The 21,973-nt window shown below is 51.6% G+C and overlaps 8 protein-coding genes across 8 annotated transcripts; 3 read left to right on the top strand and 5 right to left on the bottom strand.

The window, feature by feature from the left end:
- Positions 1 to 1,734: 1,734 nt before the first annotated feature.
- On the bottom strand, positions 1,735 to 5,132 carry T310_1567 (uncharacterized protein; the record flags this gene model as incomplete). Its single annotated transcript, XM_013475540.1, has 10 exons — positions 1,735 to 1,758; positions 1,866 to 1,891; positions 2,023 to 2,026; positions 2,508 to 3,452; positions 3,591 to 3,942; positions 4,108 to 4,151; positions 4,493 to 4,767; positions 4,833 to 4,950; positions 5,029 to 5,062; positions 5,122 to 5,132. The coding sequence occupies 10 exons, from the start codon at positions 5,130 to 5,132 to the stop codon at positions 1,735 to 1,737; spliced, it is 1,833 nt and encodes a 610-aa protein (XP_013330994.1).
- A 718-nt stretch (positions 5,133 to 5,850) lies between these two features.
- On the bottom strand, positions 5,851 to 6,604 carry T310_1566 (uncharacterized protein; the record flags this gene model as incomplete). Its single annotated transcript, XM_013475539.1, has 3 exons — positions 5,851 to 5,909; positions 6,036 to 6,138; positions 6,224 to 6,604. The coding sequence occupies 3 exons, from the start codon at positions 6,602 to 6,604 to the stop codon at positions 5,851 to 5,853; spliced, it is 543 nt and encodes a 180-aa protein (XP_013330993.1).
- Positions 6,605 to 7,268: 664 nt separating this feature from the next.
- T310_1565 (Short chain dehydrogenase/oxidoreductase) lies at positions 7,269 to 8,139 on the bottom strand (the record flags this gene model as incomplete). Its single annotated transcript, XM_013475538.1, has 2 exons — positions 7,269 to 7,588; positions 7,650 to 8,139. The coding sequence occupies 2 exons, from the start codon at positions 8,137 to 8,139 to the stop codon at positions 7,269 to 7,271; spliced, it is 810 nt and encodes a 269-aa protein (XP_013330992.1).
- Positions 8,140 to 8,752: 613 nt separating this feature from the next.
- T310_1564 (uncharacterized protein) lies at positions 8,753 to 9,739 on the bottom strand (the record flags this gene model as incomplete). The annotated part of the gene is made up of 2 exons (XM_013475537.1): positions 8,753 to 9,572; positions 9,621 to 9,739. 2 exons carry the CDS (start codon positions 9,737 to 9,739, stop codon positions 8,753 to 8,755), a joined length of 939 nt encoding a protein of 312 aa, XP_013330991.1.
- Positions 9,740 to 11,444: 1,705 nt separating this feature from the next.
- Positions 11,445 to 14,594, top strand: T310_1563 (HLH transcription factor; the record flags this gene model as incomplete). The annotated part of the gene is made up of 1 exon (XM_013475536.1): positions 11,445 to 14,594. One exon carries the CDS (start codon positions 11,445 to 11,447, stop codon positions 14,592 to 14,594), a length of 3,150 nt encoding a protein of 1,049 aa, XP_013330990.1.
- A 1,035-nt stretch (positions 14,595 to 15,629) lies between these two features.
- On the top strand, positions 15,630 to 16,540 carry T310_1562 (Uncharacterized protein; the record flags this gene model as incomplete). Its single annotated transcript, XM_013475535.1, has 2 exons — positions 15,630 to 15,690; positions 15,780 to 16,540. The coding sequence occupies 2 exons, from the start codon at positions 15,630 to 15,632 to the stop codon at positions 16,538 to 16,540; spliced, it is 822 nt and encodes a 273-aa protein (XP_013330989.1).
- A 210-nt stretch (positions 16,541 to 16,750) lies between these two features.
- T310_1561 (FAD-binding protein DIMINUTO) lies at positions 16,751 to 18,229 on the bottom strand (the record flags this gene model as incomplete). Its single annotated transcript, XM_013475534.1, has 2 exons — positions 16,751 to 16,875; positions 16,990 to 18,229. The coding sequence occupies 2 exons, from the start codon at positions 18,227 to 18,229 to the stop codon at positions 16,751 to 16,753; spliced, it is 1,365 nt and encodes a 454-aa protein (XP_013330988.1).
- A 1,591-nt stretch (positions 18,230 to 19,820) lies between these two features.
- On the top strand, positions 19,821 to 21,536 carry T310_1560 (Uncharacterized protein; the record flags this gene model as incomplete). Its single annotated transcript, XM_013475533.1, has 4 exons — positions 19,821 to 19,844; positions 20,219 to 20,393; positions 20,562 to 21,049; positions 21,123 to 21,536. 4 exons carry the CDS (start codon positions 19,821 to 19,823, stop codon positions 21,534 to 21,536), a joined length of 1,101 nt encoding a protein of 366 aa, XP_013330987.1.
- Positions 21,537 to 21,973: the final 437 nt, after the last annotated feature.

Below are 21,973 nucleotides of genomic sequence, written 5' to 3'. Positions count from 1 at the left end.
AAAAAAAAATTCCTGGCTCAGAACTGCGAGCCAGGGGGTGGGAGGATAGGGTTAAAAAGAGAGAAAATGGGTGATTTTTCGGTTGAGTTTGTTTTCTATCGGTCATGCTCAGGTCATCCATGATGTTGACAAGATGGCACAAGGCTCCGTTACCAGGATTGATCGGTGTTAGTCGCGCCGCGTCCCATGGCACCGCTCGAGGATACCTGCATCAGCGCTGTATGCATCCACCGTGTATGACTCACCACAAAGCCTCGGACGCTCTATGTCTCTAGTCAGTACCAAGTCCGTGATCACCGAGACGAACAAATGCGTCGGGACTTCAAAAGATGTGACCTCATCCTCTCGTTCGCGTCTTCGCTATCTAGGATAAGCGTCTGCTGTCCATCGCGGGGGAGTTCCAGGTCTTAGGGCCCTCTGACAGTTCCAGAATTATTCTTTCAGGAGACTAGAACAACCAGGGACGAGAACATCTTTCTGGAATCCTCTCAGATTCAAGCTTCTTGCTGCCACTAAACACCAAGTCCGATTGCCTCTTTCGACCTCAATATCTCTCATGCCCCTGAGATATAAGACTCTTCCTTCAAAAGCAATCATTCGGTTCACACCTCAGCAGAGGGCATGGAATGTTGGATATGAGAGCAAAGTCAATGGGATCCTCAGAGCCGGTTTGACAATCCTCAACGCCCCGTGACTGGTCTAGCATGGATAAGTTCTGGTGACACTGCTTCAGATGCTCCAGACAAACATGACAAAAGTCCAATCCCACTGGTGCTATCATCGACCTGAAATACCTCGAGCACCCCTCCGAGCGAGAAGCAAAGCTGTGACAGCAATCGGCAAAAACAACTGCAACCAGAATGTCCACAAAATGTTCGAAGTTTGGCGGTTCAGGAAATTAGTCACTGAAAAGCTCGGTGACGGTCAGTCCATTCTCTGAGGTATTAGACTCACTCTTGCTGACTACAGAAGCCATAGGAGTAACGTTCCTCTGCCCGCAAACCGAGAAAAAAAATGGCTTTGCGGAAGTTCGAACAATTCTCGCGATTGACTGTCATCATCATGTCTGAAGACATGAAGTTCGCTGCAATGACACAAGAGTGGAGACGCCAAGACGGATGATAGACAACACCGGAAGCCCCACAAGAACTGCCGAGTTGAGCAAAACCACCAATGATTTCTCCTGCGGAATCTATCTGATAAGAATCTTTCGAAGTGCATCAGCAGATGAAACGATCGATTCAAGGGACAAATCGGTATTATATGATTATTATCATGTGTTGGCTCAGTGGTTAGACGGAGACTATACATATACTGTACTGTACTGTACATAAATTAGCAGCTTGATACCCCCCTGTTTTTAGATGAATGTTGTATATACACACAAGTGACTGCATAAAGACTGCACCCTCCAGACACAGTTTCAGTTTCGTCATTTCTTTTTGGAATCGGAGAGTAATATACGATATGCTGAGAATGATCATCAATTAAACTTAAGTAAAGGTTCGATCGAGTCGGCATTACTGAAAGAAAGAAAGAAAGAAAGAAATGAGACATGCATGTTCGAGTGGCCATACCATATAGCATACCATATACCATCGCTAAGCTAATTAATTATTAGTCCAAACACAGTAGTGCTTGGACTTTGGGGCTTTAAATGATAATAATGATAACTTGAAGGTATATACCTAAATGTGGACTTGATAAACAAATAAAACATTTCCTTAATCCTATCTATCTATAATCCCATCTATCTATCTATCACACAATCAGTTAGTTAGTTGCCTTCTACGCATACAGTACAATACAGTACATACATATACGGAATTGTGTGACGTTACCTATGCTGCCCCAGCTTGGCTCACCTCACCTCCCTCCCTCACCTCCCCCCCTAGGTAGTATTATTTATTTATCACGGGATGTGTTTTGTCTGTCTGCAGTAGGTAAGGTACCTAAAGTAGGTAGGTAAGGTATTAATTACCTAAACTAAACTTGGTCCAATGTGCATTGCCTATTACCTACCTACCTAGGTAAGTAAGTATTAATTAGTACAGCAGAGAATGTAATGTAATGTAATGTAGCAGATCATCTCATTACGAATAAACCCCCAATGGTCCCCCTAACTAATTACACTGCAGGAAAAAGAAAAGAGAGAGAAACAGACGGCGACAGAAAAAAAAATAAAAAATATAAACATCACCCACGTCAGCAGGATAAAATAAAATACACAAGAATGAAAAGGAAAAAAGCAGTCAACAACGCCACCCAACCGTCCTCCCACTACCGTTAACGCATCACCGATCGATCCATTCTGAATACGGAGTAATGCATGTCAAATAAGAATATGAAAAAAAAATCTCATAACCCGAATATAGCAGAACCATCATCATAATGTCCAGTCCAGTCCAGTCCAGTCCAGAGACCACTGCTCTCACCAGGTGTGAAAAAGAACGAAACAGAGATCGAACAAAAGTCAGTGCTTGTTGCAAGCTATACCCTCGTTATACCTCCATCGTCTCCGCAATCTCCTCGCTCATCGCGCGAACCGTGCCCTTCCGGGTCCGGCTGTCTTCATCAACCGCAGCGCGCGACTTGGACGGCCCGGCGACTCCCTCGTCCTCGTCCTCGAGTCCCGGGCGATCTCCGAGCCAATACCGAGCCCGCTTCTTGGCGCTCACGTCCGGGATGAGGTAGTCGTCGTCGAAAGTCCTCTTCCCAACCGGCGTCGCCAGCCCATCGAATCCGTCCGGATCCGCGTGGCTCAGGATCGGAATGCCGCGCAGATATATATAGCAGACGCGCTTCCGCGTCTTGTTGAAGAAGAAATAATTCAGACTCCAGATCGCCCCGTCATCATCGTCATGCACGCCCTCTTCCGGCGAGTATGAGAAGATGGCGCAGTCGTTCAGAGACATCTGCTCGTCAATAAGCCTCCACATCCGAGGTCCCCATACGGTAGAACAACCAGGGCTGTAGGACCCAGCGTACGAGTGCGGAGACGGAGGCGTGCCGTCGCTGCGCAGATGTGGGCGAAGATTGTAAAGCGTCATGTCGATGGTATTCATCACTTTCTTCAAGTTCCGCTCGCGGCGGAAATCCGTAGGTCGCAGCACATGGCTAAAGTCGTAGTCCGGATGGCTCGCGTTCAGTGTCGCGATCAGGTAGGCAAACGTCCGGCGACTCGAATGCTCGCTGAGAGGGCCGAAAGGGCTGGATCGCGACAGGTTGAGCGAAATCGCGGCATCCGACGCGTTCGGAGGGGAGAGCGATGCCGACAGACGGAGGAGCGACTCGTACTGCGATTCCAACGACTGCTCAATGCGGTTGTAGAGCTTCCGATCGTCCGACGCGGCCTTGGTGATATAAAGGTCACATCCTCCCACGACATGACAGTCGGCAGTGTCGAAGTTGAGGGCGCTCGACACCTCTTCGATTTCTGGAAGAGGAAGGTACTGCGATTTGACGTCACGTCAGTTTCACGGTTTCAATCAGGCTTAGGGTGAACGTGTCATACCTTCATCCTGCAGTGATGCGCTGGTGCCGCGCCAGCAAGAAACCGAGGAGAAACCGAGTAAAGTGAGTCAAACAACCTCGTCACGGATACTCGGAGGCCCCGCTAGCAACTGTGCACCTGGATGATGCGGTAATCGTCGTTTGTCAGGTGCGATCCGATAACCTGCGTTGAGCGCGACGACCGGCGATAAGGTGTTCCCGGCTGGCTGCAAGGACAAGCTTATGCGATCGACGGGGCCAGACGACGGACGTCTAGCAGGAAGCAATCGCGATGCACGGGGCCATGTCACAGAATCCGAGTGAAGGAGGGAGAAAGGGGGTGAATGGGAGATGGAGAGGGAAGGAGAGACGGATGGAAGTGACAGCAGGCGATGAGGTGATGCGGCATCAGCCACAGTGACACGACGCCGGGTGGAGGTGAGGTTGCGCCTTGGGCCGAGGGGACGGTGCCGTCACGTGATACCCCTATCTCGGCCAGTGATATCACGCGCCTACTTCACATGGACGAATGCGGAGGCAAGCCGAGGGCGAGGCGATGGCTGCAGTCAGGACGACTGCGAGGGTTGGCAGAGGGCACGCTGCGTCTGCACTCACTCCAGTCCGCTAGCTTTCAAGTTGGTGAGGAACTGATCCGAATCCTGAAGCAACCAAAGTGATCTCCATTAGTGAAAGCCCTAGTATCATGACACCTATGTACGCCGAAAGCCAGCAGATCGCGCTCGAAACCGCAAGAACAAGACCCAGATGCAGACCTGCTGCCTATGTCTTTACATGATCTTCGTCACAGTGTCTTCCTCCACCTGAGCAACGACATCGATTAGCTCAATGTCGAGACGGGGGAATCGAGCGATTCCAGGCATGACGATGATGAAGGGTGGAGGACAGGACCGACGGGACACAGCCGGGTCTTCAACGAGGACGGAGGGGAAGGTCTCGGGGGTGCGAAGTCGGTCGTAGGCCGCGAGAACAGGTCACTCACCTCGATGTCTTCCAGGCTGTCCTGCTGGCTGATGCACCTCAACACATTCTTCTTGCTGCTCTCCTGCATCTCCCCCGCGAGCAGCAGTTCGTCCAGGATGAAGTAGGCTTTCTGGAAGTTGAAGATGATGTCCAACTCGCACACGTTGCCGTAGTATTTGTCCATCTGCTCGACGTAGCGGTGCACGATCTCTAGGGTGATCAGCTCGTTGTCGGTAGCAGAACAGCCCGCAATGAAGAAGAGGGAGGCGTAGCGACGGTAGACGATCTTCTGATCTGCAGAAAGAAACGAAGCCAGTCAGCCCAGAGTAATGGCTTATCTTTCTTAGCAGGCGTCGAACCTTTGTATTCGAGAAAGTTGCACATGCGTGTGCGTCGCGAGAGGACGAGTTGCGAGACATCCTTGACAATCTTGGCTTTCTCCTTGGGCGACAGAGTGGTAAACCACTTGGCAAGGCGCTGTGCAGGGGGTTTTTGCGTGAGCATAAGAAGCCCAAATGCCAGTCAGGTTGGGGGGTGGGCCACGAGGCGACATACCACTTTGCCCTGCCTCGACAACAGGATCAGATAGCTGCGAGAAGCATTGTCAGACCAGGCCAGGGAGCGGTAGTTCGACAGTGCATCACTCACTGAATCGCCATCGTGTATTCCAGGAGCGTAGAATCGGCTAGCGAAAAAGTGGTGTTTGTGGGAGATGTCCAGTGGAGGTCAAAAAATGAGCGGGCGGCGCGGGTGGATTATTTAGACAGGTTACAGTACGCAAGTATTATATTAGTTCTACTAGGACGAGGGGTTCGCGCCCCACGCCGGGCAACCGGGACAGAAAAAAATCCGACAATTCTCGCAAAGCCCAGAATGGATGACAGGATTGATATCTGCAGAATCTACTGTTGTTCCCGTGATTTCCAGCCCCCTTAACAGCCGTTGGCTCCCCTGGTGCCATCCCAAAGGCCTCGTCGACTGCCAGGAGGCGCAGCGTGACCGGATACGCTACCGAGCTTAGGCTTTGCCCAGCCCGGCCTAGCGGGGATCCCGTTGAGGCTCCGGATCGCTAGGCCAATCAACCACGCGGATTGCCTGCAAATATGATTCATATCGAACCCACAGGAAGGATTAAAAAAATTCCAAATATCATCATCTTTACTTTATATATCGCTTCACAGAGACTGCCTTCCGTCCGAAAAAGCATGTTAGCTCAGTGGGGGAGCGCCGGGCTCATAACCCGGAGGTCCTCGGATCGAAACCGAGACATGCTAGGACATCTTTTTTGCTTGTGAAAAGTCTGCTGTCGTCGCACAGTGGAACGTTTTTTTTTATTATTACGAATTTTTTTTCTTGTTCCTTTTGGCAGTTACAAACTCAGCCATACTGAGATCGTTGTGCTTTTAGTTTTGTGTAGAGATTCGACGGCATAGTATCTATATATTATTTATATACTGTATTTCCATGATATACTCCATGGATATATATATATCGGGTGTGTGATGCCATTCCCCTAACCAACTAGGAATGTGGAAGACTACCTAGTAGACGACCTCAACGACCATCCACTTCCTTTATCAGCTCAATAAAATCCTCGTCTCCAGCTTCTGCCAATTTGCGAAATTCAGGAATGTGAAGCTGCAACCATTCTTGCTCTTCTCCGGTCTAGTACATACATAGACAAAGGAGGATGGTTAGCGTTATACAAACCAATGTGCGATACAGTCACTTATTCAGTAACGTGACTAACCTTTGGCCTCGCAATCCCTGCCTCCAAACCCGTCGTCAGAGCCCCCATCACCCACACCGTCCTCAGTCCCCGTTCGGGGTCTTTGTCGTCGTCATCTCCGACGATAATACGCTCCCACACGCGGACGATATCCCTGCAGTGGTCGTTGTAGGTCTCGACGGATCGATTGCTGCCCGCTCGAGTCCGCACGATGATGCGGTTGTATTTGCGTCGAATCCCGCCGCGGAACACCACCTGGTGGCTGACGTCGGTGTAGCGGACATTGACGAAGAAGCGCGGGGTGTGGAATCGCTGGACGTGGAGATCTGTCAGTGCGATGGCCAGCTGCTCTTGTTGGGTCTCTGTCAATGGGGTAACGTGTTCGACGTCGTAGAGAGGCATGTTCGCAGTCTGACGAAGATTACGAAGATTTTCTGATAGCTCTTATATTATAGCTCCGAGAGGACAGGTAGAATGTAGTGATCTATGATTTGCGAGTTGAAGAAAATCGGACTTGAGCGTGTCGAGGAAATATTTCCCATCTTATACAATACTGTACTGTACATAGATTCTACACTAGAAACTCTTGACATGTGACACAGAAGGAGGACAAATTCGAAAAGACTGAAATTGCCGCAGCTAACAAGTCTCTTTGCAATCAGAGCATATAATCATCATTAATCCAGACAGCTACATAATCTTCTTTCCATGAAATGGTCTCTCCTAGGAAGATGACAAATCAGTGTTTCGGCCGACACTCCCCCGCTTTCGCGTATTTCCCAAAGGGGAAATGCAGATTGGTAAGCAGGAATCACGTATTCTTACCAACTACTGCCTAGGTCTGGCTATCAGCGATATTGTCGAATTTACCTCGGCAGAAATTGTTGGTCCGGTTCGGCCGAGACATAATACACTAGGTACAGATATGAGGATGGATCTCAATAAATATTCGTCTGTACAGTGTCTATCCTGGACAAATCATTCGATATATACGATCCGATCACATACATGGTACCATAAATTATATGAGATAGCCAATTTGCAAGGCTTTCTTTCTTGGCAGATTTCATCCCGTTATTCCAGTCCAGCCATGATCACCCGGGATGATCGCCCCATTGATAATCTTGGCCGATTCCGCCGTACAGACATACAAAGCCAGCTCAGCCACGTCACTCAAATCCACCATCTGCATGCCGACGCCCCCCCGCAACCGCTCATTCAGCTGGAAGCCTTCCGTGTTGACGCCAGCGCGCATCGAGTCCGCGATATTGGTATTCATGCCACCCAGCATCAGGGCGTTGCAGCGGATGCCCTTGCTGCCGTAGAAGGCAGCTGTGTTTTTCGTGAGACCTACTAGACCATGCTTGCTGGCGGTGTATGCGGCTCCTATTCGCAAAAAGGTCAGAATAAACCGTCTATTCTAAGGGAAAAAAAGACAGCTACATACCAGCCATCGCGCCAGAGTGACCGGACAAGGAGGAAATATTGAGGATTGACCCTTTGGGCTCCGGCTGCGCGAGCATGATACGCACAGCTTCTTTGCTCAGGAGATACGGAGCAGTCAGATTGACAGCAATCACCTTATCCCACAGCGCACGATCCAAATCGCCGACAGGATCGAAGCGATCCATGATACCGGCATTGTTGACCAGGACATCCAGCCGGTTATTAAACTCCCTGGCTATTATTTCGCCGAAGAGATGCCGGATCGATTCCTCGGACGTGATGTCTGCAGCGACCGCCCTGAGAGTGCCGCCCCCCTTGGCGGACCGGGACAGCTCGGCAGAGGCCTCCTTCAGACGCTCTTCGTGGATGTCGCAGATGACCACGTTGGCTCCGGCTTCGAGGAACTTGGTCGCTATCACTCTCCCGAGCCCGCCGCCTGCGCCGGTGACGAGAACTGTCTGACCGGATAGTGACTTCTCAGATGCTGTCATTTTGGAGATCAGTCACTGAAATGAAAATAATGGAATCTTGAGATATGAAAAATGACGGACCATAGTGAAGTGAGGACTGCCTATGACGGGCACCGTATATATATACACCCGAAGAGATACCAACTAGCCATGTAGACTAATTAATTTAGCGGGGACGACTCCTATTACCCCACAGTCTCTGCGTGTCACGACTCATAAGTTCTCTAGTATAGCGCTGGCAAAGTCGGTTCGGATCCCTGGGGCCTTGACATCCGGTTGCTGGGCTGCGCTAATCGCGTTCTCGGGTCCCAAGGATCCCGATCCCGGGAAGATGCATGGAGTTTTCGTACTACGTACTTCGGTGCCTCAAGCTCTCAAACAATGAACGGACCACCATTAGCTGAGCTGGTTTATGTCGCAGTCCTACGGTATACTAATCCGGATAGGGTCCACAGATCCCCTTCTGATACTGATTGTGTGGAAAGGACACGTACTGTACTGTACTATACGTCCATTATGGTGGAATACTTGTAATTAGGTAGTATTAGCACAGATATAGTATAATTTAAATATTCAACACCGATGTTGCAGCATACAATTCACCTGTCAAAAGCTTTGCCTGTCGCCCTTGCAACTATTCTGGCTTCTGCGCGGTAATGACCAGAAAATCAAACATAGGATGGACGTCTCTCCGCTGCGCGTCCGCCCGCACCCCGGCGTTCAGGACGTCAACTTCCTCCTTCGACCATCCCAGAACCTCCGTGAACAGCGACAGCGTGAAGGCCTCCACCCCCTCGATAAAATTGATGGCCATGAGGGTTCCAATCTCCTTCAGTCGCGGGTCCTTGGGCCAGGGACCGATGGGCAGCTTGAACCTGCGCTGTTCCACTTTGGTGAACCCGGCGTCCTCGACCCAGCCTTTGATTGACGGGGCCGGGTCCATGGTGCGGCCGATTCGGTCGCAGGCCTCCATGAGACCGTTCATCATCTGGACCATCTTGTTGTCTGGCGTGAGCGAGCCGTCCTCCGAGTAGAGCGTGTTAGCCGACTCCTGGAACTCGATCCACCCGCCCGGCTTCAGGTGGTCGTAGCACTGCCGCACCAGTCGGGGCCAGTCGCGGATCGAGCCCGCCATGTACCGACAGTGGATATAGTCATAGGGCTGCTGTTCCAGCCAGTCCTGTTCCACGTCGTCGACGATGAACTTGACATTCGGGGGCACCCACTCCGGTTGGATCGGGCTGAGATCGTTGCCCACGATCAAGCTTGCTCGCGGATACTGATCGCCCATCTGGATAGGCCAGATGCCCGTGCCCGTCCCGATGTCGAGGATCCGCAGCCCGTCGTCCGGGTTGATGGGAGCCAGGAACAGTCGGTCATTGAGCAGTCGGCAGAAGACGTGGTGGATCATGTCGAGCCGGTCCTGTTCGGGCTCATCGTTGGGGAAGTGATAGCTGCCAGATTGATAGCTGTGATAGCGACGCCCATGCTTCCACTCATACCTCCGCACGCTCGAGGCCAACGATGTAGTGTATGTGGACGTTTCGTCGCCATACGCCGAGTCAACGTCGTCGTCCACTTCGATCGCGGGTTCTGGGGCGGCGATTGGGTCCTCTGCCATTGTGAGTATTCAGTTGGATAGGATATTAATCTTCACTGACGGCGGTCTCAAAGCGCTGATAGATCTTGTTGGGACCTTTTTTTTTTTGACAGTCGCACACTAGTGTTGCTGGAGTCCGGATCAAGGCATGAAGCTCACAACCTGTCTAGACGTCTTGCTCGATCGAGACGATCTCGTGCGGATGGGAATCTCTACTCTGCCACGCAGATCAGAGAACTAATGATTCCCATCCCTCTGCTCGGGTCCCAATCGATGGATTTGTGCCCCAAGCTCGAGGCTACGACTCGCGTTGGCTGCACATCCCTGCATCCCCCGCTCGTGCTTTGTAAGCTTGGACGGGGTTTGACCAATCATCATTCAGAGAAGGCACTTGCGATATTTCTGGAAGGATTACCCTGGTCGATGACGAACTACTGTTCGCCTTGTCGGACGGTGCTGTAGAATGGTTGTTGGTTTTATGTGCTCTCTGGCAGTTGGCAGCAACGTCGGGTCTCCACGCTTGATCCATCTGATCTCTTCTACTCCGTACGGGTACCCAATTGGGTGAGCCAGTATGGAGTAGCTGTATTTATTTTGGGAAACACTACTAATCCATGGTAATCTCGAGATCTTTTCTTCGCAAGTGACAGGAGCCTCAGCACGGATGAACTCCACACCAGGCATCGCAGCGATGCAAAGGCATGGGAAAGATTCAATAATGGATGCCGTCTTTTTATGCAGCGCGGGGATAACTCGGCCGCATCAGTGGCCGATCACATGAGTCAACCCGTGATCTCGCCCTTGCTGCTCGCTGCCGCACGTGCCGTCTGCTGGCGGCGTGTATGGTACGGTATTGTGACAGAACGTGGCGGTGCGATGCCCTATCAAAAAGCCTATCCTCTGCGGGGAATCCGCCGTATTACGAAAACGGTGGGGTGCGCAGGCAGGCGGTGTCCCGGGGAGTCGGAAGGGAGACCACCCGCGATCATACGATTTTCCCAATCGACGTACCGAAAGTACTGTACAGAACAAGCTTCTTTCAAGGCCTTTTTTCCCTGTTCCTGCACGCCCCCGGTTTTCAGACTTCTGCAGTAGGAGGATTATGAATCAACATTGAGGCACGCTGTCAATTTCATTGGTCAATCTAGGAACCCGTCGCGTGTTTCCGAGGCGCGCCCGTCTCGCGACCTAGGGACCTAGACCGCTTACATCAACCTTCGCTGGGGAAAAATACAATGCCTGCAGCATGGGCTCAACGGCCATCTAACCCACTGATTTGATGATTCGACACCTGCAGATTCTTACTGAAACCCTCTGAAGATGCTCCAAGACCTCTGAAGGCCCTTAGGATTAAGCGTCTCTTCGTTCCACCCTCGTTTCAAACCCTACTATCAATCAATATCAATCAATCAGAACAGCTCAGAGACACCAAAGTGCCTGGACCTTTAATGGTTCTGCATCTCGCCTTTTGATCTGGAGATTCCTTGTTTATTTCACTGCACCTCAGCCCATTTGAACTCTGTGGACTCTGCTGAATCTCCGCTATTGTCGTCATAGTCCAGCATAAGGACATCTTTCGATCTGGGTCCCCGCCAACCTGAACCCATCCCATCGGCATCCTTTCCGTTGGTCTAACGTCCAGAATCGGATCAATTATCTGATTTTACTGTTTTAGAGATATTCCCGACTTTCAAACGCCCTGCTCACATTCTCTGATCACAACCGGATGAGTGCTGCTCCCGTAGATGGCGGTCTCGGACCGTCGTCCTCCCCAGTAGGAGGATCCGGGACGCATGAGTCCCGATCGGATGAACCTTCATTGACCACCGGCTCTGGAAATGAGGTCGAGTATGACTGGTCTCAGTGGATGCGGTGGGACTGGGATGACATAACTTCTCAGACCAAGTCAAATCATGCCAACGATCCTTCAAACTCCGGGCTGGTCCTGGACCCTGTATCAGTCAATACCACGCAGTCTCCAGTCAACGTCGAGAACATGGATTTTTCAGCCGATGTCTCGCCGCCTGGTTCTCTCACGGATCCAACTCGTGACTGGGGCTCATCCGTCCAGGGCGGGAGACACGTCGCCTCGTCGTCATCCTCATACTGGAAAGGATGGGATTTGAAGAACCCATCGACCAGCCTGTCGCCTCAGTCCAACAGTTCGTCAACCCGAAAAAGGAAGACGACCAGCGACGATGACGGTTCTGCCGGTGCGGAAGATGACTCGCCGCCGGAATCGAAGTTGCCGGCAAAGAAGCGATCCCACAATGTCATCGAGAAGCGATATCGAGCTAACCTGAATGAGAAGATCGCCGAACTCAGGGACAGTGTTCCCAGCTTGCGAGCCATGTCGAAGCAAGGGAATGGAAGCTCTCCTGGTGATGACGATCCCGATGGCGCAATTCCGGCTAACAAGCTCAACAAGGCGTCCATTCTCTCCAAGGCCACTAAGTACATCCACCACTTGGAATTGCGGAATAAGCGTCTTGAAGAAGAGAACAGGGCGTTGAAGGAGAGGCTGCGGCAATTGGACAAATTAATAGACCAGAGCGCCACGGCATCCTCCGGCTCGGCATCCTCCCCTGGCAGCTACACGGGGACTATAGATTCCAGTATAGGCTCTCCTCCAAGCGTGTTCTCTCATGCGGAAGAACCGTCACCGACTCAGAAACCGGCCAGCTCGCTTCATCCTCCGGAGGGATTACTCAAAGTACCCGACTATATCAAGCAGATGCGGGCCTCCGCAGCGACGGACAGCCCTTTTGCAAAGTCTTATATCCAAGATGATCGTAAATCAAAGAGAGTATCAGAAGGCGATGGAGGTGGACGTCCGCGCATGGGATTGACCAACAAATTTATGCTCGGTACTCTTGCCGGATTGATGGTCGTCGAAAGTATCAGCACTCAAAAGAAGACGGAATCGACTGACAAGGGGCTGCTGGCAGTCCCGTTCAGCTTTTTGAATGACAAGGTTTTGCCTTACATCAGGGCCTGGCATGCGAACATGAATATGGGTCCATGGAATTCATGGCACGTTCGAGCTATCTCCAACTTTCTTCTGACTGCGGTTCTTGTCGTTGGCTGTGCCTTTGTGGTCTTCCTCTACTTGTTCAACTCGCGACCTGGCTTCCAACGCAGTCCGCCGAAAACAGCTTCTGATTCTGCAACTGCGATGACGCCATCCGCATTCAGGAGACAGGCGTGGCTGACGAGTATTCAACGAGTGGGTGTCCCACGTCACCGATTCTTCCTCGAATGGTTCGCAGTCACCAGCCGGTGGATTGAGTACACCCTGGGGTGTCTCTTGGGATGGAAACTGTACTCCTGGATAACTGGGATCACCGAAGAAGACGAGAAAGGTCGGGTCAAGACTTGGGACATTGCCATCGACGCTCAGCTGGCGGGAGGAGATGCTGAAGTGAGCAAGTCCCGGCTGGTCCTTACGATTTTCGCCGCGGGCACTCTGCCACGCAGCCCGGAGAGGATGATGCTTAAAGCTCTCCATTGTCGCATCTTGCTCTGGAGACTCGGCGAGCCGGGCTCGTTCATCTTTAGGGTTGCTAACGATATCGCCCGGTTGTTGGCTAGATACCAGTGGGGCCTTGCAAGGAAGATGAATCGATCGTTGCCGAAGGACCACCCAGACTCTCTGCCCAGCCATCTTGCTGCTCTGGTGGAGCGGGAATGTGACGAGGTCATGATTGATTCGGTCATCCAACGTGCCGCCAATCTGACTTGGAATCGACCCACCCAAGAAGCAACCGACGACGATGAAGCGCTTCTCGATGTGGTCGTCGAGGATCCGGCGATTCGATCGTCTTTGGATTCTCTCGCGGCATGGTGGTCCAGTCACGTGTTACAGCGTGCACTGCTGCGGTCCTTCGAGGCTGGGCACGACAGCCCTTCAACCGAGAAGTCTCGGGGTCTACTGCGGGAGAAGCTCGAGCTTGCGCTGAATGTGGCGCCCCGGCCATCTGCTGCATACACACGGGCGCTAGCCATGAAAGCAGTCTTCTTCGAAGAGGACAGGATCCAGAATATTGGGGCGGTCCTTGCTGCGTTGCCATCCAAGAAAGATAAGCAGACCCAAGCCTCGAATTTTCTCGACTCATCAATCCCGGTTTCCGTGCGTGAGGAAATCGCGATCGCCGTCCGTTGCGCGATGATTGCCGCTATCCTCAAAGCGCGAGCGACCAACGACACTTCTCTGCCGTCGTACTTGACCGTTCGCAAAGCCATTGCCTGGTTCAACCAGCTTCCTTTGGACCCCGTCGAGCTGACTCTGGTTGGGTTTACCGCTGTCTACCATCTGCTGCATGTCGTCACGACCTATGGCGATCTCCTCTCTGCGTCTTCATCGTCCGAGTCATCGTCGCCGCCCTCGTCGTCAGGCGGTCCATCCCCTGCATCGACGGGGTCTTGGGCGGACGACGAGCGAGATCGCAAGCCTGGCGCAACCCACAAGCGCACTCGTTCCGACAGTATTACGGAGCCAACACCGCAGTACGGCCGCGTGGCGGAGGATCTGATGTACTGGGCCCGTCACGCGTACAATCCCGCCTTCTACGGATTCACGAACAGCCTCGTCGACATTGTGGAAGCGGAGTGCATTGCGGTGTGTAAGGACGTCGGGATCGACGTTGCCGACCATACGCAATCAGTCCGCTCCAGTCTCCGGAAGATCATGAAAGCGGAGCGGAAGCATCGCAAGCAGCACACCACCGGGCGAGAGCAGACGGCCGTCGAGGGTGAGGATTCGAAGGGCCATCGCCGGCACAGCTTAGAAAGCAACGATACCGGCTATGGGAGCGGGAGCGGCAGCGGGAGCTATGGCGACGATCACCGACAGAGCATCATGACGCCGTTGACATAGTAGTCTTTCTAGTCCTGCTGCTTCATTGAATTCACTGAATTCATGCCTGTATGACGTTATGTGGATTGTAACACTACTCCAGGGACTCATCCTCTTCCCTCTCTTTACGTTATGTTGGAGTGTGTGTCTCTCTCCTGCTCAGAGGTATTTTTTTTTCTCAGGTTTGGGAAATTGTTTTTTCTTTATTTGCTTCAGGTAGATAGGTAGTAATTTTAGGGCGAATGAACTTGCGAGGACGAATGAATTGAGCTGGATTGAATTGAATATAACTTATCGACTGGGCGTCAATTCATTCGACTGCGAGAGTGGCCTAGATAAGGTTGTTTTGGTAACTAGGAACGTACTGTACATACTTGGATCAGATAATTTAATCGATTATTAACATTATCCGTGGTTTATTCCCTTCCGTCCGTTCCTTCGGAACCCGAAAGGCTTTTTTTTTAGAAATAAAAATAAATACCCCGCCTTTTTCGGCCCCTCCTCTCATGGATAAGATAGGTAGGCAGCAATCACATACCATGGTGGGTATAGTAATTAATTCCCTTGGAAAGCAAAGATATGTCCCACCTCCTTGCAGCTCTGCAGACCTGCTTAACTAGTCAAGATGAACTGGTTTAAATCCACCGCTTGGCTCTAATGCACGCCGCCTAGATAAGTATTGTATTCATTTGACACAGATGCGAGGGGCATTCTCAGCCCAGCCCAGCCCAGTCCAGCCAATCGGTTCCGTCTGGGGGCCGTCGGGGAGTGAGTGTAACGTAACTCTTCTTCTTCTGCTTCTCATTCTGCTTACTTCTAGACTGGGTTGTTTTTGTTATCCTTTTCTTTTTAAACAGACAACAACTTGTTATTATTATTAGAGAACGCTTCTCTTCCTGTGTGTAGTCTGTTTGGTATCTGTTAATTGCGATTTGCAATCATCCAATCATCTACCTTTGTTTTATATTTACTCCTCTTCTCCTTCGTAGTTGTCAGACTTCATCCAAGTCACATCCAACTGAACGCACTGCATTGCACGCACATGCCATCGTCAAAATGAGGATCCTCTGCCTGCACGGATTCGGCACAAGCGGCGAGATTTTCAAATCTCAGACTGGTAAGAAAAGAGAGTCAATCCTCGATCCAAATGCATATGAACAGGCATGTCATTCTCCGAAAGAACCCGGCTAATTAATATCTGTATAGTCTCCGTCCGAATGGCCCTCAAGGCGAGTAGTAGCGCAGGCGACGACGACATCGACTTTGATTTCGTCAACGCGCCGCACCCATCGACTCCGGCCGCGGGCATCGAGCTCTTCTACGGGCCTCCCTACTACTGCTTCTGGAAGGAGGACACTGTCGAGAACATCGCTGCGGCACGGGCCTGGCTCGACGAGCTGGTTGCTAGCCGGGGGCCGTACGACGGCGTGATGATGTTCTCGCAGGGCTGCGTGCTGGGGTCGAGCGTGCTGCTGCATCATCAGCGACAGCAGAAGACGCCCCCACCATTCAAATTCGCCATCTTCATCTGCGGCGGTCCCTCGCTCAAGGTCCTGGAGCAAGAGCTAGGCTTCACCGTCTCGCGCGAGGCGTGGGAGCTAGACCTTGCCTCGCGGAAAGCGCTGCAGGAGCGGGCCTCCGCGTCCGCCATCCTGGCCGAGGGATCGCAGCGGTGGAAAGACGTCAAAGACCAGACGAAACTCTCGCCCGACGAGCTCGCCCGTCTCGTGACGGGGCCGTACCAGATCACTATCCCGACCGTCCACGTCTACGGGTCCAAGGATCCGCGGTATTTTGCGGGATTGCAGCTGGCCAACCTGTGCGATCCGCAGGTTCGGAGAGTGTATGACCACGGCGGTGGCCATGAGATTCCGCGGAAGGAGGCTGTTAGCTCGACTATTGCTAGTTTGATTCGATGGGCGGCGACGACTGCCGCTGATGCTGCGAGTCAGAATGGTTCTTCTTGAGCAGGAGACACGAATACGTGTATTGGCTAGATTGTATTTCTTGTTTCTTTCTTTTTTTTCGTTCTAGACGTATCACATGTTGATTGACTTGGTTGATGTCTGTTTCGAAATGTTCTGATGAGATTAGAGTTCCATAGGGTCTACTACGACTACTACTACTATACTAATGATGACATGTTGAGAAGAATCAAAAATGACATGCCACTCAATTCACAATCCTAGGTCCCTTACACTAGACAGAAAGAATTTCGCATTGTTCAGAATAAATCTGTGTCTATCTATTATAGCCGCTCTATTAGTACACTCAAGGTCTATGTCTATATCTATATTTCTACCTGTACTGTACAGAGTAATGCTTTTCACGTACTACAATTTAGACGGCACAGCCGCACACTTTTGTTACGCCTTCCACTTCCACGTCGAGTTCCGATGGATCATATACTCCTTACTCTCGATCGCCTTCCAGATCCCCCACAGCCCGCCCAAAGGCCACCGCGACCTCAACCACCCGCCCCAAGACTCCCTCTCGCGGCGATTCTTCTCGACGTCCACCTTCACTTTCTCATACACGCTGGGGAGCGTCGACGCGGAGTACTTTTGCCGCAGGTTATCGTACCACTCGCGGTCGTACATCTCCCAGAACTCCTGCTCCGTGTAGTAGGTGTGCGCGTACAGCCATTTCATCCCGCCCAGCTCCCGCAGCCGACGCTCCAGGTCGCGGTTCGCAGCCACGAAAGCGTCCGGGTCCGCGGGACCGAAGCCCCAGACCCCGATGTTGAGCATCGGCTTTGGCGTCTGGCCGTCGGCCTCCACTTCCCCTGTGTGGGGATGCAACGTCGGCTGAGGCGATTGTCGCAGCGGGCAGAGCCACAGCGGCCAGATGCCGAACTTTTCAGCGGTGTAGTCAATGAAGGCTTCGGCTGTCGAGAAGGGCAGTGCCAGATCCTGGACCACGTAGCGACTGGACTCACCGCTCGCATGGAGCGCTTTGTACAGCATGCGCGTGTGCAGGAAGTCGTCAAGGAACCACCGCGTATACCGATTGAAGGGGAATTTGAAGTACTCGAAGGCGGAGGCGCCGACCCAGAAGCCACCGCGGTCATAGCGAAAAAGATACTCTGCCAGGGGGATGTACTCGGTCACGGCAGGTGAGGATCTTGAAAGGGTCTTATCCTTCACGTGCAGGTAAAACCACGGATCGAAGGGATGGCTGAACGTCTGCACGGCAGCCGTCTCCGGCTTGTCGTCCGTCATTTCACCAGTGACGACGACGCCGTGGTCCTTGGAGTAAAGAATGCCGTCGACATAATCATTCGAAAAGTCGGATATCTCGTCGCGAAGAGACTCGATCGTCTCCGCTACGCTTCTTCGTGGATGGTATGTCACTTTCACGTATTTTTTGGCCTCGATCAGTTGGAGCTCGATCAAGGTGGTGATCCCCAGACTTCCCACCGCACCGGCAGCGCCGTGAAAGAGATCGGAGTTCTCTGTCGAGGATGCCGTGACAGTGTCGCCATTGGCGAGCACCATCTCGACAGAATTGATCGTTTTGTCGAAGAAGCCATGCTTGAACGAGCTGCTCTCCCCGGAGGTCCCCGCGTAGCCTCCGCCAGCCGTGATGCCGGGGAATTCCATGACCACCGGGGGCACCAGACCATACTTCAGAGTCGATTCGACCAGGCGATCCATCGGCACATTGGGCTCGACGAGGGCCGTGCGTGTCTTGGTGTTGACGCTCAGAACATTTGCGAGCTTACTGATATCGACCACGCGATCCCGGCGGAAAGGTCGCGTGCTGTTGGTCGAGCCATGGAAGATCCGGTAGGGCTCTTTGCGCTCGTAGAACTGGCGGACAGTAGCCGCGATCCGTGCGACGGCCTTTTTATGGAGGTCCATTATCCTTGAGAATGGCTAGAATGCTGGCAGAAAGAGAATGACGGTACAGGAGGGTGAGGAAGATGTATCGGAGGATTGATCTATGAGATCTAAGCCCGAAAGGGAAGCCGCCAGCAGTAGGTACCTAGGCAGGGAGTAGGTACTAACCTTGGCAGGTACCTCTCCTAGGCATTCTTAACAATTCCTGGGCCCGAAAAAAGGAATTAACGAGGTCAGATCCTAGGCAGACCGCGGCATGCCGGCTTTGTGGGTAAGCAATTACCGCGTTCCCGGCGCGCCGATCGCGGGCCGGATTGGGTTTAGGGTAGCGATCCGACAGCTGCACTTCTATAGGAAATAACTATAGGAAATAATAATGCTCTAGACAGTGAGATTATGGAGGCCAATAATTAGCTAGGAGGTAGCTCACCTAGCGTGGCATTAAGGTATTTGCTCTCATGATGACAAGCGCTCTGCTTCTTGACAAGTTCTGCTTCGATTCTAGTATTCTAGTCATGTGCGAACAGGTGATTCCTGGTAACTCTAATTACAACTCTCAGATTACTGCTCTGGACCACTTCTTGATTATATTCCAACAAGGCTTCTGTCACTGCCGAACGCACATGTTGTGATTGTGAAGTTCGCGTAAAGCTGCGACGACGAGGATCTGCGAACCATATTTTCAGTGTACTAACTAACCATCTCTCTTTTTTCAAAGGATTTGATTCTCTCAAACGTAGGAATTTTGATTGTTATAGTACTACTATAATTATCAAGACGAAGTCTCTCATGGCGTGCTGTGCCCAGAAACAAGACTAATCAGCTCTTATAAATCAATAGCAAGAAAGGCCTCCATTCGTCTAAGATAGAGAAATCCCCTTCTTTTAGATGTGTACTTCCAGAAGAAAGAGGGTTTCAAATCTTTTGAGGCTGTTACCTCACACATATTGGAAGCAGTTGCTTATAGATAGCAGCCCTGTACAGTTGATCCATCAGTACTTATCAAGTACCTTGTTAGAGTATATAACGATGTGTTGAGGATAGTTTCCTTTTGTTGGGTAATAATTGGCGATATACCGGCGTTTAACATGACCGCCCGGATGGTCTAGTGGTATGATTCTCGCTTTGGGCTATGCAAACTTCCCTCGTAACGGACGGTTTAGTGTCTCGAATGCGAGAGGTCCCGCGTTCGAATCGCGGTTCGGGCCGAATTTCTTTCATTTCTTTTCTTTTTGCTCCACGAAGAAACATCTGTCAAATGACCTTAGTTTTCTTAAATAATAGCATATTTTTCTTTAAATTCTGGCTTAAAGTAACAAGAGCGCAGGTTGGGGATGGTTCTTGATGGTTTCCTTTTTGTTAAATGAGGTCAAGAATAATCTACTAATGTTCTCATCCTCTAATAATGTTCTCATCCATGTGCTACCAGGTGAGATCAGATTAAAATTTTATGTGGGTTGAGTTCTTTGTCCCCGCTACCACCAAAGGCGAGCACAAATTTTCCCCGTGTAAGGCACAGCATACTTCACTAGGTTATTAATGATAGTAAAAACCCCATCAATTAGTACTATTGATCTGTCGGAACTGGGCAATCATTCAACCCCAAGATTGGAAACTTTTCTCGATTGATGGGGTAGAAACAGTTAAGAAATTCTACTCTTGTGGTGTTCCACAGAAATTTATATATTTATATATCATGCATGCTGTGCCGTGCTGAACGATCACGTTACATGATTACCATCTGAATCCTGAAAATTTATCCCAAAGGGATGTTTAAGATTTTATAGTACTTACACAACCCAGTATCTTACTGAGACTCCCATCCAAGAACAATTTTTGTGTAATCTCCAATATGCGCGAGATCGACAGTGCCATCTCGAAGAGAACTGCAACGGTGGATACGAGCGCAATCCCTCAACATCGACGAACATAGTCGTCACCACCGACATCTCTCTACAGCATTTGGAGGCGTTGACAGGTGTGTAGATATAATTGTTTACAACCCAGAACTGGAAAATAATAGAGAAGGGAAACAAAGCCCTGTCATCATTACCCAGCTGGTACAAACTCCTGGTCCGCCAATCACAACGCGCGGCCCGCCAAAGGGCCTTGCTGCTCCAACGGAGAAAAAACTGACGAGTGACAGACACACTGCCAGCAGCTCTCAGCACAGAGCTCGACGCCTGCAGCTGCTTCGATCGCCAAACCAGAATCAGTATCAAGGCCAGTCGTGTCTTGATATTTCTTGACTGCCCATCCCGTCATTCCAGAATCCGTCGCGTCACGTCAATGACAGGACCAACGGCTACCATCTCTCCTCTTCGTCGCGCCGACGGCTCCGCGTCTTACAGTTGCCCTGCCACGGGGTTCCGGATCCTAGGTTCTGTCAATGGGCCCGTCGAATTGCCTGGTCGTCGCGATGCGCAGAAACCGGAGGAGGCTACCCTCGAGGTCCTGGTCAAGCCGGGAACGGCGCCTGGCGCGGTCGGCGAGAGATACGTGGAGGGCATCTTGAAGGGGGTGTTAGGCCGGGTGATCCTGGGGAGGGAGAAAGGGTTCCCGAGACGGGGCATCGTGTTGACACTGGTGGTTTTGGGAGGTGGGAATGATGGGAAGATTCGCCGGGGGGAGTCGGTAAGTCTTTGCTGTCGTTGGCGATCAATGTCTTCGAACCATAGCAGCTGATTCTTGGCTTGTCTTTTGGCAGTATCTACCCATTTTACCGTCCCTGCTTCATACAGCTCTCCTGACGCTTCATTCTGCGGCAATTCCCATGTCCATGACCTTCGCGGCGACCGCATTGGCCGTCACCCCCTCCGGCGAAATCATTCGAGACCCGTCCGTCAGCGACGCCAAGGCGGCGGAATCTGTCCACGTCCTGGCCTTTTCGTCCAAGGGGCACCTGCTGTTGAATGAGAGCGAAGGCAGTTTCGATTTTGACATGTGGGACAGGGTGCATGAGCGCGCATATGCCATCTGTCGCGGAATGAAGACCGTGACGGGCGACGGGGATGTCCAGATGGCCGAGGGTGCTGACGGCCAGAGCGTGGAGAGCTTCTTGAGGGAGACCGTCGAAGATAAGATCTACAAGGATTATGCATGGACGATTGACGCCGCTTGATCTAGCGGTAGTTGGGGGATTTCTTGCGTCTCAACGGAGCTACGATATTCTACCATCGCCGCCTCACGTTCTTTATGGCATGGAGGCGGGTCATTTCTCGGCATTCTGTTCCAGTCAGGCTGCCTTTACTTTGTCGACTCCGGCGTTTCTGAGCCCTGAGCTCAGATAGGCACGATCACTATTGGCCCCTGAGCTGAATGTCTGTCCGCTCAAGTGCCATTGAAGATATGCTGCTGGGGCAAAACAAGCTTGGCTTCGACACTCGCAACGGGGCCAGGCATTGAACGCACGCAAAGAAGACAACATGAGGGCAAACTAGGGGTAGGGCGTGTTGACCGGTATCATCCGCGCGCTCTCGGAGAGATAGCCGGGACCGCACAGACGAGACATCTAGGCTGATGAGTTGTACGCCAGCTCACTCCGAGTTTCAAACCACG

The sequence above is a fragment of the Rasamsonia emersonii genome (assembly GCF_000968595.1).
Source record: "Rasamsonia emersonii CBS 393.64 chromosome Unknown ctg1118621759993, whole genome shotgun sequence".
Taxonomy (NCBI): domain Eukaryota; kingdom Fungi; phylum Ascomycota; class Eurotiomycetes; order Eurotiales; family Trichocomaceae; genus Rasamsonia; species Rasamsonia emersonii.
This window is presented reverse-complemented; position numbering and strand designations above follow the sequence as displayed.